The sequence below is a fragment of the Amphibalanus amphitrite genome, unplaced genomic scaffold (genome assembly GCF_019059575.1).
Source record: "Amphibalanus amphitrite isolate SeventyFive unplaced genomic scaffold, NRLGWU_Aamphi_draft 000421F_arrow, whole genome shotgun sequence".
Classification (NCBI taxonomy): domain Eukaryota; kingdom Metazoa; phylum Arthropoda; class Thecostraca; order Balanomorpha; family Balanidae; genus Amphibalanus; species Amphibalanus amphitrite.
In genome coordinates, this window is record NW_024881915.1 from 234,620 (window position 1) to 253,723 (window position 19,104).

The 19,104-nt window shown below is 50.1% G+C and overlaps 1 protein-coding gene across 1 annotated transcript; it reads left to right on the forward strand.

Moving 5' to 3' along the window:
* The first annotated feature begins 4,088 nt into the window (after positions 1 to 4,088).
* On the forward strand, positions 4,089 to 12,312 carry LOC122391083 (beta-galactosidase-like). The gene is made up of 3 exons (XM_043384653.1): positions 4,089 to 4,755; positions 8,340 to 8,596; positions 10,776 to 12,312. The coding sequence occupies exons 1-3, from the start codon at positions 4,458 to 4,460 to the stop codon at positions 12,147 to 12,149; spliced, it is 1,929 nt and encodes a 642-aa protein (XP_043240588.1). The 5' UTR covers positions 4,089 to 4,457; the 3' UTR covers positions 12,150 to 12,312.
* Positions 12,313 to 19,104: the final 6,792 nt, after the last annotated feature.

Consider the following 19,104-nt stretch of genomic DNA (forward strand, 5'->3'; position numbering starts at 1 on the left):
GCGTCAACGCCCGCCTCCACTGAACGCAGCAGCTGGGTCAGCGTCAAGCGCCCGCCTCTGTACAGGGCGGCAGCTGCGTCAACGCCCGCCTCCACTGAACGCAGCAGCTGGGTCAGTGTCAAGCGCCCGCCTCTGTACAGGGTGGCAGCTGCGCTAACGCCCGCCTCCACTGAACGCAGCAGCTGGGTCAGTGTCCGCCTCCACCAAACATGGCAGCTGGGACCAGTGCACGCCTCAGTAAAACATGGCAATTGAGACCCGCCTCCACTGAACACGGCCACAGTGGAACGAAATATCCAATACATTTCCTCGATGGGCACGAATTTTGATTCTTCTTCCATCAAATATTGTAAAAAAAAATATTTATCAGAATTGTATGCACGCAAAATGAGTAGTCATAATAACCTAACATTAAACTGTTATTTTTTATTCCATTTTTTTTTGTGATAATATCTAAACTTTTTTGCATTGGAATCTACGGAGAAACCATTAGGTATTTCAGACACTCGCGAGCCCAAGTAGCTTTCTAAAACTTCCGATTGGTACCCTTCCCACTTGCTTGCGTAAGCCCGGGACCCGTTTATCAGCTGGATATCTTTCCAAAATCCAAGTATCTAACCATATGATATAGTGCAAAATAACTATTTGTAGTTCGGATCGTGTGACAGCCAATGGGGTTTGAACTTTGATTGCACTCTGTTCTGTGCAATGCAATATACTCGTGTGCTTGCAGCTCCGCAGAGGCTGCGAGCATCTGGTTTCCTGAGAATTGTATGTCGCTATATACGTGCCGAGCCACTTCAACGAGCTGGTGATAATCGCCTCCTGTCGGCTGTAAAGTCAAAGGTCACAAGGCGCCGCTCGCTAGCTATAGACAAGCTCGCAACTCAGCAATTAGATATATTGCTGACGTGTTGACAGGTGGTGGAGTATTCAAAGTTTTCGATATGTCCACTGCTCATTTTCTTCTTTTTCCGATTCCGTGCAAATTTAGTTATAAGGGGGGGGGGGGAGGGGCGTATGAAGTTTTTCCCGTTCCAAGTTAAAGCTTTTCCAACTGTGAGTAAACATTCAACTAAATGTTTCTTAACGATGTAGCAGGTATGCCGCCTCCACTCGGTGTAAATGTTTATTTTTCTCTAGGCAGTCATCTTCATAAAGACTAACGAAAAATACGAACCGAGAGTAGGCATGCGACCCAGAATAGGCAAATAAGGAAGCCATCTGTATCTTTTTCTTTTTTAATTCATCAATAATATTAAGAATGAGGTCATTTATGTCTATGATTATTGGCGATGCTTTACAAAAACACAGTTCCTAAAGCAATGACTAGATAAGGGAAACTTTTTTAAATATACAGGTACTGTATTATAGAAAGCCTTCGCAAACGCGTTTCGATTATATCATCTTCAGTGCTAGCTTCCCATAATACAAAAAGAAAATGGTACAAAAGTTCACAACACATCGCAAATACACACGCTGCAATTTTTTCTCTCACAATATCACGGGTAGAATGTTTTTATATACTTCTGGAATGCAAGACCGCAAATCGCCCCTCCTAAGGTGTAAAAGCCCCCCTTATGGTTCGTACATGGCACACTTTGAATTAATGCCGACTCAAGAATTTTTCTGTGCGATCTCTTCAGACCTGATTTCACCGCACTGGCTTTATCCCACTTAGGTAGGTGACCCTCTGTTTCGGCATGTAACGTAATTGAGTTAGACAAATTATGATTTATCAAATCACGCTTGTGTTCAGTTACTCTGGTTTTAAGCCCTCTGTAAGTTTCACCGATATATACTTTTGGGCAGCCCCCACAAGGAATTTGGTAGACTACGCTGTTCGCCCTTCGCTGTCCTTCAGTTCCTCCCTTAATCCTAAAGCAACGTGAAAGATTATACAATATTTGTTTTCTGAGTCAGACGAGCTCGTCGCCCTCTCCTTTCAGCAGGCACAGTTCCTCGAGTTGCAGCTGGTTACAATTAACGCGCCACAGCCGAACACCCAAAGTCAGACCCCAGCCAAGAGCTTCAATGGGATTGATCTGAGGGCTTAGACGGCTTCGGTCTAATTAAAGTCGGCCTGTGCCGTCCTACCTCACATCAACATTCCTCCGCCCGTAAAAAGAAAACTGAAAATAGCAGCTGATTCAGAATCATCTACATTTGAAGCATAACGAACACCGTCACCTCCCTGACTGTGGTTCGGTCGTCACCTCGGCTGGCCGGCCGGTGCGAACGGCCTCCTCTTGCAGCTGGCGCCGCGTGGTGTGACGCTCCGTCCACCTCAGATCAATGCGCCGCGCGCCGCGCCTCCCGCCGGCCGTGAGCGGCACAGCCACTTGATCCCAGAAGGCAGCAAACAGCCCCTCATCACGGCGCGGAGGTGGGAGCATCGCGCCGGGGAGCTCGCGCGATATGGGCGGACGATAAAAACGACTGGCAAAAAAACGCTGGAGAAAACGTCTTGCATGAGAGCAATTACTATATCTGCGTGATTGGTAGGCAGCTCACCTGTGTCCCAAATATTGACTCATAAAAATATTTTCAATTCGAAATCAAGTCTATGCTAGGTGAAAGTCACGTGTCAGGCGTAGCTGTTCGTTTCACATACATGTTTTATTTTAAAATGTTTCACCAACTTATCTTATCTTTGAAGCTCTGATATTATTGATCAATGACTACCATTCAAAGATGGGGTTTTGACTTTTAAGGTCACATTTTACGAAAGGTCTTTCGGGGTCTCGTCCAAGGTAATGAATGATAATTTTTTTGAGTGACGTCTTATTTTGCCACAAAAAAGTTCAAGGTTCTCCATAAAAAAGCCCATTTCCCCATAAAAAAGCCAAACAAGATGTTCGGTTCCCTCAAAAACGTTAAAGTCTGAGTTTTGTCTGAATTCCCACAAGAAAAAACGTGAGCAGCAGTTCATTCTTAACTTTACTAGACTCATAATCTCAGCTGGCGAGGAATTTAGATTGACTTGTATCCAACAGACTGTTCTCTAGCACAAACATTTACTGTTGTTTCGAATCATTTCATTGTTTCAGTTATTTCACTTATGAGTCGACGCAATACACCTGAGCATTCTGACCTAGAAATCTTTATTTACCTATAAATGAAAACTAGAAATTAAGGCCAAAAATAAAGTTAACGTATCGTGTGCAATCTATGGACAAACAAAACATAATTGTGCTAGAAATAACAAATATGAATGCCAATGTGCGCGAAAATTGAATTCTACCAAGCGTTAATTGCACAGATAATTACACACCCCGTACCAAGATATTGGTACTGACATTTTGAGTGGTACCTAGAATTCTTTTCGGATCATTTGAGGGAAAACTGCCTCCTTTGTCTGCCTAACGTTGCCTGATTTCAAATGTTTTTCTATGTTAAATATTCAACAAACGATATATACTCACACGGACTTGGTTAAAAAGCATAACTGATACCATGTTGTTTAAACTCACTGTCAATATGAACACTAAGACCTTTTCCATTAAAAGGTATTGGGCCAAAACACATCCCTGAAATTATCCCTGACGTTTATGTATCTGTTTACCAGAGAACGATACAGATGAACAGACGAGGAAGAAATTGAAGGGAGAATCCGATACGTAAGTGGTATATTTACGAAGAAAGCTACTCCGATGATTATCTGTGCCGCCGTAAATGTGGATGTTTTCCCTGAGCCGGGGGTGATTAGTCATCTGAATGGCCGGCCAGTTTACGCTGATGGCTGCTGAGGCGATCTCCCTCGCTTCCCTCTCAGAGGAACGCTGAACGCTGATGGTGAGGCTGGCTGGCTGCCTGGCTTTGATGAAACGTGCAGTCGCTGGATGGGTAAGCCGGCAGCCAAATGAATAAATGAGCGATCATCACCACTGAGCTAGTAGTCCGTGAGCTAGGCCAGCTAGGTCTTACCCGTTTATGGCGTACCATAACGTTCAACCGAGTGCAGCGCCCCGACCCCCCCCCTCCCCACCTTGGTGAGGACTGAGGACATAGGCAATAAAAAAGGCAGATGGCTAGCAAAAGTGCTGTGACGAGTTTGGTCAAGATGCTAAATATTTATTTTTTTACAGAACAAAACGTTAAGCCCGCGTTACAACAGTGCTGTGAGGAAGCGAGTGGATGCGAGTAACCTCGTGATGCACACCCGCGGACTGCCCTGTTGTGACGGCTGCCGTTTTTCTCCGGTGTGACACCGGCCAGCTGGCGACAGGTCCCTGCCCCCCCCCCGCTCCCCGCCCCGGTACGTCTTCTGTAAACATTGCCAGCGGGCCAGATACAGGTCGCACCGCGCGGCTCGCGCAGTCAGGCGCCGGCGGCGGTCCGCCTGGTGGCACCGGTGCAGCCACTCCCACACGTCGGCCTCTTATCTGCACCACACCCCGGCATCGCAGCTCTGCAGTGCCTTCAGACAGCCTCCACAGACTGCCGTCAGCGTCAGGATGTCTCCCCGCCTGCTGCTGATGCTGGCGATCCTGCCGGTCACCCTGCCGGCAGGCCGCGGCGCCGCGCAGCACTTCTCAGCGGCGCCCAGCTTCGGCATCGACTACGAGAACAACACGTTCACGCTGGACGGCGTTCCGTTCCGCTACGTGTCCGGCACGGTGCACTACTTCCGCGTGCCGCGCGCCTACTGGTCGGACCGGCTGCTGCGGCTGCGGGCGCTGGGAGCCAACGTGCTGGAGACCTACGTCGAGTGGAACAGCCATGAGCCGGAGCCGGGAGAGTACCAGTTTACAGGTGAGGATACCAGTTCAAAGGCGAGGATACCAGTTCAAAGGCGAGGATACAGTTCAAAGGTGAGAATACTAGCTCACGGGCTAGAATACCAGTTCGCAAATGAGAAATTAGCTCACACGTGAGATTGCCAGTGGCCATCACAATTGTGAGGCTGTCTCACGCCACAGGTATTTGCCGGTTTTCATGAATTGCTACCATCAAAACCTTTCCCGTTAGAGTAGTCCTATAGTTTATTCAACTCCGGGGCATCGTCATTGACGCTCCAATTTGAAATATGACCGCTGAGTGCTGACTGCTGAACGCTGATGCTCCATCATTGGATTACGTACATTTTTCGCGCAAAGTAACAGAACGCTGACACGTTTTACGACAATTCTATGAATGTGGGAGTATAAAACAAGCTTCTATCCCCTATAACTCCCTGGAATACAGAATACCAAAGTATTTTACATGCGTATCCAATTGAGTGAATTGACCATGCATTTTCACTGCTTATATTATCTGAAAAGAAGGATGAGAGCAAGAGAGATAAGGAAAGAAGGATAGAGAGAGAGAGAGTGAGAGAGAGATAGAGAGAGAGAGAGAAAGAGAGAGAGAGGGAGAGAGAGAGAGAAAGAGAGGGAGAGAGAGAGAGAGAGAGAGAGAGAGAGAGAGAGAGAGAGAGAGAGAGAGAGAGAGAGAGAGAGAGAGAGAGAGAGAGAGAGAGAGAGAGAGAGAGAGAGAGAAGGAGAGCTAGAGAGAGGGGAGAGAGACGCAAATAAAATAGTTTTCCGGAATGCTAAAATAAAGTATAGTTTCACTATAGCACGTAATCTGGCTACAAAAGTTCATTGCCGATTTGTTGACACACATTCATATTCGTCGATGATCAATTCCCGCTAAACATCTTTAAGTGAGTGTGTTTGTTTGACGAGCGTGCACATCTCAGAATGTTGCAAAAAGAAGTATCCGGTGCGCAAACGTTTTTGCTGGAATCCGGTCAATAACACGTCAATGCTATTTCGGGCGATAACGCGTCAATGTTTTTTTCCGGGTTTTGATCAAAAATGTTGGGTGAGCTTATCAAACGGAAATTATCCTCATGATACAACGCTATAATTTTGCTCGTGAGACTGTATCTGTCAAGTTGTGACGAATAATGAGAACGTTGATACTAAACGTGCACCTTTGTTCTTCAAGCAGCGCTTCTGTTCCAAATCGAGATGGCCAGTGACCCTGAGTTACCTACTGCCAAAACATAGAGCGCCGTCTGATCCGGGCAAACAGTGAACTATGAACTCCATTACTCAGGGACCAGCCTGGCCCGCTGAAAGGCCGGTTACCACGACCGTGTAACTCCGTCACTTCCCCGTCAACTCTAAACAGATACCGGTATAACTCCTTCTCCCGTCAACTCGTGACAGATGTCCGTAACTCCTCCCTGTCAGCCAGCGACAGATGTCCGTAACTCCTTCCTCCGTCAATTCACGACGGATGTCCGTAACTCCTCCCTGTCAGCCAGCGACATATGGTAACCATTCGCACGGCGCCGCGCTCGCATTGTTCCGTCTAAATTAGCGCGCCTCATAAAATATTGCGTGCCATTCCCAGATCTCCGTTTATGTGTTTCAGAGACAGTGAAGTACGCAAGAGATAAGTGTGGTTAATAGCCGCAGAACATTGTTCCCTCGGGTGGGTCCGGGCAGCTTGGGATTCCTTTGTTTCCGCTGACAAAGAAATGCTTCAGTGACGTTGCTGAACCAATTCCATCGCCTCAGCGAAAGGATAAAGGACAGCGATTGCGCCCAGCCGTGTCTAAGTTCAAATTAAAGCTGCCCAGCACTGACCAAGTGCGTGTTCACAAAATGGCCAAACTGAGAATTTGAGGAGTAGCTTGAGCCTGCTACTTTCTCGAGATAAATAAACTTGTCGCATTAGTTTCTAAGTCGTTCTGTCTGTGTCTGCTGCTGCTCCGCCACGCTATCCCAAGCACACTCGCCCGTCCGACCAACTCGTCCGAAAGTTCAGCTAGCTACCGGCCCATTCGAGACTCCGCAGCAGCGTTTTTGGCGGGCGGTTTTCGGTTTTCCTCGCGGACAGCTGCGGAGGCCGGCCATTCGTTCTGCGGTGGGGTGGAGGTCGGCGCTGGATCTGAGGCCGCACCGGCCGGCTCAGAGAGGGCCGTTTGAGCGCCGTGAGCCGGGCCCGGGCCGTGGGGTCCAGCTTTAACGGCCGCGCCGCCGCAGCTGCTTGCTATGCCCGGCGCGGCGGGCGGCCATTTCTGCTGAGCCGGCCCGTGCCGTGTGTGAGAGGCCGCCTTTATTTGGTGATCTGTCGGACGGGCCGCCGGCCAATGTCGCGCCGTCTTTGGTATGCTCCGAGGCCCAAAGCCTCTCCGTCATACGACCCGTTTCCAGTTAGCAATATCTCTGGAAAATGACAGCCGGTGAGCCGTCCGAAGTGCGGCGCTAAGAATTTACCGCGCCTGGTTATTGGGGGCTATTCTTCCTTTCTGTCGACCTGTCTGGCACCGAGCTCTGCAGATACAAGTGACCATTTCAGGCAAAAAATATCCTCTGGAGCCGCCGCGTCTGCACGTCAAACGAACCACATGAAACACATCAGCTATGCTTACGGCTTCCGCTAACTATTTCTTTGCAACACGATATCATATTATTTTGCTGTATCTATACACAATAATAATTACATTCTGTAGATGTTTATTTTGCATTGAGTCATTCATGGTCTAACAAATAGTTCAATTATCTGGCAATATCAACCAAAGTAGGTAATTTCATCAACATTAGCTATGCATCTCGATTATATCGCAAGCGTATTAAATCGGATGTGCTCGCCGTTTGAAGCAAGTATGTAGATCAAAGCTCCGAGTGCTAAGTATGTATGGAGCTGAAAATGTATGTTTCCGAGCTCAGCAGCTATTATGGCATTACCAGATGACATAGCCGTAAATTGCCCTGTGCCCGCCTACAGGGATGTCTCAGTCACAACAACCCGGTCGCAAAGCGGATTGCGTTCACTGTCACAGCAGCAAAACTTAATCCCCATATAATCTCACCCTGACGAGAAAGTAAACTGCGCAGTTCTGAGGTCACTGAGCCAAAATCAGCCGGGTTTGTTCACTTCGTGACAATGATGAAGTGATATAAAGTAACTAAGTAATCTATTCCCATGTTAACTTGACGTAAAAAGCTCGGAGGAATGCAAAACACACCACGTTATGTTGCTGGCATTACTGCATAAAATCCTGTCTTTATTGTCATGCTAAGCCAGGATGCGACATCTCACCCGTTACCATGACCCACCCGTCAGCCATTTTGCCTTAGCAATGCCCATGCATTATGATCATATGGGTATGCAATATGCATGTATGTGCTAGCGCCAGGCATTTAAACTACCTTGGGACATCTTCACCCCTAAGGTCTGGAATAGTTGACCCGTAGATCATCCTGTCTGGTTCACGGCCCAATCTCGCCCTGTTCCATGGTCTGTAATCTGTGACCTCGCCATCGCCCCACGGTCTGTGTGGTGTGAGCTGTGACCTTACCCCCCCGTCCATGTGTTTAACCACACCGGCCGCCTCGCAGGTCAGCAGGACCTGGTGGCGTTCCTGCAGGAGGCGCAGCGCCAGGGCCTGCTGGTGATCCTGCGCACCGGGCCGTTCATCGACGCTGAGCGGGAGTTCGGTGGCCTACCCTACTGGCTGCTGTCCGCCGACCCGCAGACCCCACTGCGCACCAGCGACCCGCGCTTCCTCCAGCCGCTCGACCGCTGGTTCGACGTGCTGCTGCCCAAGCTGAAGCCGCTGCTGTACGAGAACGGAGGACCCATCATCATGCTTCAGGTGAGAGGGGAGGGAAGAGGTGAACTTGGTTCTAAGAACAATGCGGCGAAAACATCTATCAAACATGAAGCCAGTGGAAATGTTAACAATGGCAAGAAATATCAAAATGCCATTCATCACCATCAGCAAGGGCAAAATCAACCTAACCATAATCAGGCATATTTTGATATATTTTTGCTCCTGAAGGAAAATCCCCGAAAAAAATATTTCCATTCGTAATTCGAAAACCTTTTCATTCGATTTTCTGCTAAGGTGCAAGAACGTGGACGCGAGGATTCGAGCAATTAGCGCTTTACCTCAGTCAGCCTTCAGCGCTATCGGTACCTCTATGCATAAGAGTGTAACGACGATGGTCATGCGCACCGATCTCAACCGATGCGAAGGACACTGCATTCACTGCTGTCAGACGTGTTTACAACCATACAATGATAGTATGAAAGCTACTGTCGCCCTCCGGACAATGGTCCAGTGACAGACGCAAGGGCTGAATTCAACAAAGGAGGAGACGAGCGTATCACATTCGCTGGGCGGCAGAGTAGCGTCAAGTAAATTCCCTTATCCTTTCATACCAGAACAAACATAGGTGTAGTAGGCCGGGCTTTTCTTCTGCCGCACACAATGTGGGCGAGGCAGAGTGGAGCGTCGATCCGACAAAAACGGCTGCCGTCTCGCGGCGACCGACGATAAATAGCCGGTGCTGCGGTCGAGTCTTCGGCTGGGTGGTCGGTGGCCGGTGGCCCGTGCAGAGGCCATTAGGGACGGGACGGCAACATCAGAGCGCGGCGCGGTGTCCCCCGACCGCAGCCGGCCGATCGACAGAGGCGATCGGCACCGAGCGACACGGCCCGGCCACCAGAGAGCGCGGGAGTGGGAGGGAAGGAGAGGTAGGGGAAGATGGAGGTGAAGAGGTAGGAAGGAAAGGAATAAAATAAAAGGAGATTGAAAGAGAGGAGAGAGAGAGAGAGAGAGAGAGAGAGGGAGAGGAAGAGAGAGAGAGAGGGAGAGAGAGAGAGAGAGAGACCCACGGAGAAAAAGAACAAAATAATAGTTAGGAAAAGAAGAAAAAAAAATCGTCAGAAAAACAAGCTGAAGAAAGAATAAACGTCATATGTGAGCAAATAAGACGAAAAGGTTTTTCAACCAATTAATGGATGAGGTAGGACGGTCAGGGATACACTTCTGCATCTCAATAGTCAGTAACTACGCAACCTTCTTACGGAATGGTTCACAAATCGCTACATTTTTTATATGTAGTTTCCCACAAGCTTCTGACGGGCCTCTATGTTGATTGTTGATGTTTACCGTTTAAGGCTAGACTTGGATATTGCCCACAAAGCTATGGTTTTGCTACTTCGCAGTTCAAGCCATTAGGAACAAAAAGACCAGCTCAATGAGCATGTCAGGCAACCCGTTAGCCTTTGATACTGAAGCGTCCCGGAAACGCGACCACTTCACCCAGCTCAATAACGCTAATTTCCGTTCTCTGTTTGTCAAAATGATGTCGCAGTCGCAATTCGCTGCCGGCGATCTCCAGTCTCTGTCGCTGAAGCATCACGGTGGCTAATTCGGCCCGGCATGAGTGGTGGCCGCCACAATTTGAGCTGGTTCGGAGGCGGAACGTATAACGTAATATTTCAGTATGTTGTTCGTGGCTCATCGCCGGGAAGTTATGGCGCCGTTTCATTTGCGATTTGTCGGCGCTCGGACGATATATGCACGGACACCGACACGTGGTGGCTCCATTCCGGCGGCGTGCGCCGCCTTAATTGTCCATCGCGGTGAGAGACGCCGGCATAAGCTGACTTGTCCCCGTCTAATATCTTCATGGCAGCCACGGCCGACGGATAGCAGACTATATGTGTTGGGTTCAAGGTCGCTTTACAGCTCTGTTGTAGATGGATGAAGGCAGTTAGCTGCTGGAAGCTATTGCCTAATGAGGCTGCTATGCGACATAACGGAGCTCAATTGTACTACACAATTAACAAGACAATAGGTGGCTGTGTGAGCTTGCTCCGTGGTTCTATCGAATTAAAATTTGCTGTTGATAACATGCGAATATGGAAAACGGTCTATGATTTTTTACTAAAAACATCTCCACTTTAGGGGCCAGCAATGTGTTGAGACGCTGCGCCGCGTTTGTCGCTGGCCTTTCGCGTGTGACCGGTCCATCTGTCACCAGGTGGAGAACGAGTACGGCAGTTTCCACGCGTGCGACTACGTCTACCTGCAGCACCTGGCCGACAGGCTGCGCCAGCACCTGGGCGAGTCGGCCGTGCTGTTCACCACGGACGGCGACAGCCAGAGCCTGCTGCACTGCGGCACCACGCCCGCCGCCTACGCCACCGTCGACTTCGGGTCCGGCACGGACGTGGCGGCCGCGTTCGGTGTGCAGCGCCTGTTCGAGTCGAGCGGGCCTCTGGTGAACTCGGAGTACTACCCCGGCTGGCTGGACCACTGGGGCTATCCGCACTCGACCCGATCCACAGAGGACGTGGTGCGCACAATGAATGAGATGTTCGACATGCAGGCCAATGTCAACGTGTACGTGGCTCACGGTGGGACGTCGTTTGGTTTCTCAGCCGGTAGTAACCTGGGTAACAACTTCCAGGCCTGCCCCACCTCATACGACTACGATGCGCCGATTGCTGAGAACGGTTACCTCACCGACAAGTTTTACGCGATGCGGAACGCCACTCTCTCGGTGGCGACGTGGTCGGTGCCAGAGCCGCCGCCGCAGCCGGCGGTGCTCGCCTACGGCGCCGTGCAGATGACGGCCTCCGAGGGACTGCTGGCAGCCGTGCGCGGCCTCGCAGACGACCCGGTCACCTCGGACGACCCTCTGACTTTTGAGCAGCTCCGTCAGGCGTACGGCTTTGTGCTGTACTCGCACAATGTGACCGGCGTGCAGCCGGACCCCGTCCTGCTGAACGTCACCGGTCTCAGAGACAGGGGCTACGTGTTCGTGGACGGCGCTCAGGTGGGCATTCTCAGTCGCGGGGAGAACATCTACCAGCTGCCCGTCTCCGTCCAGGAGGGCAGCCGGCTTCAGATCCTCGCCGAGAATCAGGGGCGCATCTGCTTCGGCAACTTTCTTAACGACATCAAGGGCATCGTGTCGCCGGTGTTCCTGGGCTCCGGCCGGCTCAGCGGCTGGGAGCAGCTCTCTGTTCCCCTGAATAGCACCCAGCTGGGGAGGGTGGAGCGGCTGCTGGCCGGCCGGGCCACCAACCGGTTGACCGCGGCCGCGGCGCCGGCCTTCTTCACTGGCGAGTTTGACCTCCCCGCCGGCGTAGATGCCGACTCACCCACGGACACCTTCCTCCGACTGGACGGCTGGCGGCGCGGCGTGGCCTTCGTCAACGGCTTCAACCTGGGCAGGTACTGGCCGGCGCAGGGGCCGCAGGTGACGCTCTACGTGCCCGGGACGCTGCTCAAGGCCGCCTCCAACCGACTGACGCTGCTGGAGCTGGAGGAGGCGCCGTGCCTCGCGACCGACACGTGCCGCGTGACGCTGACCGACACACCGGAGCTGGACGGGCCCACGCCGCACTGACGCAGTGGGAGGAGATGAGGACAGCTCTATTATACCACACGGCACTGGACGCGGCCTTTACCGAAATATTTGGTGCAGAAAACTGATATCTATATATCTATTGTCAAGTTGTTAGCATTCTCTGAATACATATATGCATGCATGGCATGCACATTGCCCAGTGCGCACTCATATTATCTACATAGATCTGTTAGACCTTTATGAAGATGCCGGGAAATCATACACGGATAAGGCAACTACGAAGAAGGGCACCCTTTGCCATGATGATCGGTGATAGCGTTTAGGCTTAGAAACAATGATCTCTTTATGTACCAAATTGGAAAGATGAACGACAACCTGTGGCAGCAATCGTTTTTCAATCAAGGACAGGTGCTGTCACAAAGTGCAGCAAGCCTCTGAGCGCAATTCATACATTTTGATCAACTGATTTTTTTTCTTCTCTCGGACGAATACCTATATTCGCAACATCTTCGCCGCACGAATCAAAACTAATGTGTAGTGGAACACCAAACGTTGCGATATTTCCTTTAACATTACAAAGCCAAACATTCAAACTAAATAAAAAGACAGCTGCATAATGCATCCAGTCAGCGATAACCATTTGCAGTTGCAAGCTGCAGCGGCCGAACGAAAAAGCACAGCGTAAAATGGCAGAGATGATGAATACATACCTACGAGCCGTGAAGCTATGAAGCTCCCGGTTGTCATTTATCTATGACATGGCGATAATCTTGGGCGAAATAGCCCGTATCCAGAGCCATCGCAAAAGGAAAGTACATTTTTCTCGATTGGTGAGGTGTGAAGTATGAATAAATTGACTGCTGAAATGCATAAAGCCTCTCGGATATGAGGGTGACTCAAAGCATTGAATGGTATGCTGCGCCGCACAGCAGGGTAGCTTCTTTATAATTTCATCGCTAGATGGCGGGGCGGACGGGCGCCTGGATTCATACTGTGCCGCAATGCTGATAATCGTGTCGCGTCCGTGGCCAGAGCGGTGGGGCTGGCACTGTATTGAAACGTTCTCGTCAGTTGTCTGGGCCACTTCTGCTTCAATCCGGCGTCGGTGTTTAAGCCTTGCGGAGAGGTCGGAGTTGGAAGGTCGAGACCTTTTGGGCGAGCGGAGTTCTGACCACCAGCTGACATTACTCAAACACTAGCATCAAACGAGCGTGGGGTGCCAGCGAGGTGCCTCAGCCAGACTCCCGATACAGCTTCACATGGTAGCCGCTGTTCATGGTCAAGTTATCCATATTGCCAATAAAGTAGGACATACAACCAACCGCTATTGGATGGCAATCATTATTTATTTTGTCGTCACCGAGCGATTTTTGATAAGACAGCATCACGGCCGTCGTTCAGCCGCCACGGGCGGTGCAGGAGGAAACAATGACGCCAATCACTGGCTTGGGACTGTTCTCACAGAACTCATTACAAAACCGCTCCATATGCTACTCGTCCGCGCATCGCTGCTCATATGAGCTCCCTTATCTAAGGTCAAAGGTCTCCAGACTCTCCACTGTCAAAGTTTAGAATCCTATTTGACTAGCTTCTATCCAAATGGACCGACAAAATGGCGAGAACTATGACGTCCGTCTCGCCTCTCATTCGGTTCACACCTGTCAATAGTTTGGGTATTCACCTCATGACATCAAAGGGCCACATTCAGACTGTTCTCAAGAGGTTCTCAGGGCATATCGACGTGAACGGCCACGCAAAACGAGTGAAGTACCTACACATGCTGAGCGGGACATACCCGCATCGCCAAAGTGCGAGCTGAGATGTGATGACGCAGTTAGCGCTGAGGAGATTGACGCATGAAATAAACTCGCTTAGCAGCCGGAAGTGGTTCGTTGGTAGCCGGTACCTTTACTCCCGCCTGCAACCGGAGCCCGGAGCCGCTACTAATGCGAGTGGAGAGCCTGTGCCCCCTGTTGCCGGAGCCTCTGCTCGCGACTGCTGCGCGCCGCGCCTGCGCTCGCGACTGCTTCCGGAGCCTGCGCTCGCGACTGCTCCTGAATCCTGGAGCCTCTACTAGCGACTGCGACTGACCGGTCGGCTCCGGTGGACCGTGGCGGGGTGACAGAGCCAGCTGCAGTGTGTGCCGTGTCCCGACTGCGCCAGCCGCGGACGTCTGATTAACGGCCCCCGGCCGGACGGAGTCGGAACGGCAGCGCCAGGGTGTGTCCGAGGCGGTGGAGTTTGTTTTACCGATAACAAAGTGCGTGTCAAGTGAGGCTGTCAAGTGTCATAAAACTACATTACACATATCTTTTTCTTGGAAAGGGTGTTTAAACAATGTCAGAATAAAGGTGACACAAAAAGGCCAAGTATACAGTGACTACTGAGTACTGGGCCATCAGTAGTCTGCATTTTATCAGCCTGTTTCTGTCAAATTCGTGCCGTGCTGTGAACTTAGCAACTTTTGTGGAAAAGTACTCAGCAACGTCGGCGGTTCGTCCTGATCGTCAAACCAAGCCGCCAGCCAGAGCCAGCGTCAGCATGACGACAACGCAACATGTGCCAATACAAAACACACACCCATGAACCGACGCCGGCTCACCTTTGTCGACACCCGCTTCAGGGTCGCCAGCTACCGGATCAGGCAGCTGTCGGTCGATATACTGATACAGAAACATGACTAGCCGAAGCTGCGGGACGTGGAAGAACACTTGGTGGCGGGGGGACCGAGGACGCGGCCGTCAGCAGCCGCCGAGTACCTACATCACGGTCAAGCAGAAGGCGAGGACTTTGCCTTCTATCGTGCTGCGCCCGCAGCTGCCGAATCAGCTGCAACCGCGCCTTTTACGTGACGAGACATGATCGGAATACCACTGCCGGCGCGGAAAAAGTCCGTCGCCACCATATCAACGGTGTGTGCGCGACGGTGCAGGCAGAGAAGCCCCCAGTCTGGGAGCAGAAGTCACCAGTCTGCGGCAGCCACGACCCAGTCGACCCGGGCAGACCGAGCCTCTGACGGAGGGGCGCTCGGCGACCCGAAATAGGGGAGAGTGGGACAACTAAGCGGCCACCTTAACGCTTCTTACGATGCCGACACTTGATTTTTAAACTTGGAAAGCATCCTTCTATTCTATACCAATGTGATCCCTGTTAACCCTATTAGTGGCAGGGGGGGGCTGTTTTCATCCACCCCTCAGGTTTTTCGGGAATATCTCCGAAACCGCTGAAGCTACGATGCTGAAACTTTCTGACTTTTCCTTAAACTAAATTGGGCACATTCACTGAAAATTTCAAGTTCATAACTTTAGCAGGGGCGGCTCCAGAGCACTGGGAATTGGGGGGTCCTATTCGTGAAGCGAGTCATTTGGGCGAAGATCACGATGCTGATGTACATAATGTATTGTACATGTACACTGATGCATTATAACTGTATGCACCAGTTTTACGAACAGTGAATGAAAGGTATCATGTGATAGCATATACAAAGTTATTGTGCATCCTCTTTTGACACCTTTTTGCTATAATAGGCGGATCCAGGCGTCCAAAAAGGGGGGTTATGTTTTTTCCCATACCTGCTACATTGCCAGGGCTGCGGAGTCGATGGATTTTCGGCGACTCCGACTCCGACTCCGAATCCGGCTTTCAAAAACCAGCTCCGACTCCGACTCCGACTCCGGGCAGAATTGTCGACTCCGACCGACTCCAACTCCCGACTCCGACTCCGCAGACCTAGCAGGGCTGCGGAGTCGACAGATTTTCGGTGACTCCGACTTCGACTCCGGCTCGGGTTTCTAAAATCGACTCCGACTCCGACTCCGACTCCGGTCACAACTGTCGACTCCGACCGACTCCGACTCCGACTCCGACTCCGACTCCGCAGCCCTGTACATTGCATGATTAAATCGAGACATCCAGGCATTTTAATGGCACGTGCACTGTACCACACTTTTCAAAGTTTAATGCAGTGCTTTAAAGGAAAAGGGCCACCTTTAACATGGGGATTGAAACTGAGATAGCCATCTTGTAGCCCGTGTCCGAAAACCTGTCTGTCTACCTCCTTACGGCCGATTTCGGCCTCCATTCGTAGTTATCGGCAATTTTAAAAGAAAATACGCCAGGAATGCGTCCTTATCCCAGGAATGCGTTCTTATCCGACAATACAGCCACCCGCGGCGAGGCTTTGGTTTTTTACCAATCAGCTCCAACCAGCTCAGCTTTAACCAATCAGCTTATCTGACACAATCCGACGAGTCTGTCTTCTGAACGCTGATTGGCTTGAGTGTGACGTCATCGCTATGCCATCATACAGTAGGTGCCGTAGAGAGTATCAACATAGTACCAATATGTTAAATAGTTTTAAATACTTTTTCGCGAATTGTGCACTTCTGGCACCAGTTTTAAAAAGAAAATTAAAAATAATAATGTCAAAATGAAAAACAACGATATCTTCATATTTCACGAAGGTGGCCCTTTTCCTTTAACCCTCGCCGGACCTATTGGTTTTCTACATACGCGCCGGCCGAGGGGAGGGGGGGGGGGCGGGTACGACCCCCCCCCCCTCGCCGTTTCGCCCCTGGTGGAGTTAGCGCGTCGCGGAAAAAACGAGCGTGTGCGCCGTTACGAGACGCAGAGATTGGTACCCGATTTTAAGGTCCTAGGTCAACCGGTGACCTCTGAGGTCAGGTCAAGTGCCCCAAGGTACGGTTCAGTTTTTGGTGAATAACTTCGCAAAAAAACGGCCGCAGAGCGCCGATTTTGGCAGCATCGTGTTCGTCTCGCTCAGGCGCGTCGAATGATATACTTTTTGTCCGGGTCAGGTCAACTTGGGGTGTTGACCTCAGGTCAAGGTCAGGTCAGCACCCCCAGGTCACGAAGTTGGTCGAAAGAGGTCATGTCGCATATCAATCGATTCGGCAGGTCTTCCTGAGTCCATTGGTGGCATTCCCGACTCGCTAGCTCAATTTGATCAAGAGTTATTGACGAAAAACTAATATGACCTTGATGACGTCATAAATGACGTCACGCAAGGTCAACATTGCAAAAGTGACGCATCTCACCTTGCAAGGAGTGTATCAAATCACGATTATGTGTGCTTGAGATAGTTGGAGATCGTTCCCGGCGCCAGAATAGCAGTTTTCATTTTTCCCCATTGACTTATAATGGTGAGGTCACGAAAATGACCTGACCTCATATGACCTTTAGGAAAAATCCGAGATATACAAGTTGTGGGATTCATAATGGATACTAGATCCTGCAAGTTTCATTTCCCTGTGACATCTCCTCTGGCAGTGAGGGCGTTGCGAAGTTGCGACATCTGAAGACCGTGCAGAGGTTCACTTATGACGTCATAGGTCAGTGACCTGACCTGACCCAAAAATGCGGTTGGTGTCAAAAGATCCGGCTTGGATCAAAGGTCAGGTATGCCAAGTTTCAGCTCTCTATCGCCAGCGTGTTCGGAGCTATCGCGAAAAACCCTATGGGGGGGGGGGCGGCACCCGCCCCCCCCCCCCTCGGCCGGCGAGGGTTAATATTGCCAGCCGTGTGGTTCAAGGGGTGTGGTTAAACGCGTTGAACCACACGGCTGCTGACGTCACTATCAATTATAGTTGTGAGCTTTTTGGCAGGTATGGGAAACACCTTCCAGCCCTAAGGCCGGGAATTCAATAAATGTCACCTCGCTTTTTTAGCGAAAAGCACCTCGGGCCTAACGGCCCTCGGAGTTTTCGCTAAAAAACCTCGGTGACATTTATTGAATCATCCCGGCCCCGGGCAGGAATATATTACCTCCCAACATAGGTGCCCTGACACCGCCTATGCATGACCAATACAATTGTAGTCGTTCTCTCATAAGAAAATTGTAACATAACAAGACCATTACCACCCTTTTTAGAAACAGTACCAAAAAAATCTTATTTACTATACTTTTTGAGTACCCCCAATCTCAATGATCTGTATCCGCCTATGATTTTTGAAAATGCATATTTTAGGATCCATGTTAATTCCTGGTTCATTCTCTATCGATCGGCAAAAGTTGCGTTAAGATTGGTTCAGAAACCTGGCCGTGATAAACAGTCTAAAATGTATCTGCAATTTGCCCGTTTTTACCCCCCTCTACCCCCCCCCCCTATTGACATTTTTTAATTTTTATTTTTTAGAAATGTAGATCACGTTGAGCGAAATCGAATGCCGTTTGAATTTTGAAAATCGGCCCGTTAGATCTCGAGATATCAGGGGGGGGGGTCGTAAACAGCCCCCCTGCCACTACGAGTAATAGGGGTAGCCAGGAGCCTGCCACTAATAGGGTTAAATCGCCTTTTATTTCAACTGCGTTTCATGTCCAAAGGCGTTCACATATGGGAGACATTGACAAAACTAGAACATTTAATTGCATTACTTGGAAACTCATGTAACCAACATGAATAATGTTTTTTATCCGGATGGAAACAACTTATGGCCAATTTGGGCTGGCCACTTTGCTCCGCGCATACGAGGGGGTATCGAAAAGTTCTGATCATCACCATGAATTAGATGTGATAGAAATTTGATTTTTTTACATGATGTTCATTACTCCCTTACAAGTCACCACACACGACCGCAAACTTATTGCATCGTTTCTTGAGATGCCTCAGGCGGTCATTGTAGGACCTTCGCCTTGTCCCGTAAATCACTGCTCCACCTCATCAATGACGTCATTTCTGGGCCTTTAATCACCGGCCATACTGTGGATTCTTCATGTCCTGTAACAATCAAGAGTCAGTTAATACCCAGTCAGGTGAATTTCTTAGATGCGGTAGGATTTAATGTCCACATCATGTTGATTCTTAAATCGCAGCTCAGGACGAATGGGCGGGGCGCTGTCGGTGCGGATAAAACATCTTTCTTGGGCTTTTTTGCGGCGATTCTGCTTGAGGCCATCTCGCAACTTCTTCAAAAGTGTGCAGTAGTGCTTGCTTATCATTATCCGACCATCATCAAGACAGTCGGTAATGACTAT

Coding starts and splice junctions, on each gene's coding strand:
- LOC122391083 (XM_043384653.1), top strand. CDS start 4,458: ATGTCTCCCCGCCTGCTGCTGATGCTGGCGATCCTGCCGGTCACCCTG. Junction 4,756..8,339: donor GGGAGAGTACCAGTTTACAG/GTGAGGATACCA, acceptor GCCGCCTCGCAG/GTCAGCAGGACCTGGTGGCG. Junction 8,597..10,775: donor GACCCATCATCATGCTTCAG/GTGAGAGGGGAG, acceptor ATCTGTCACCAG/GTGGAGAACGAGTACGGCAG.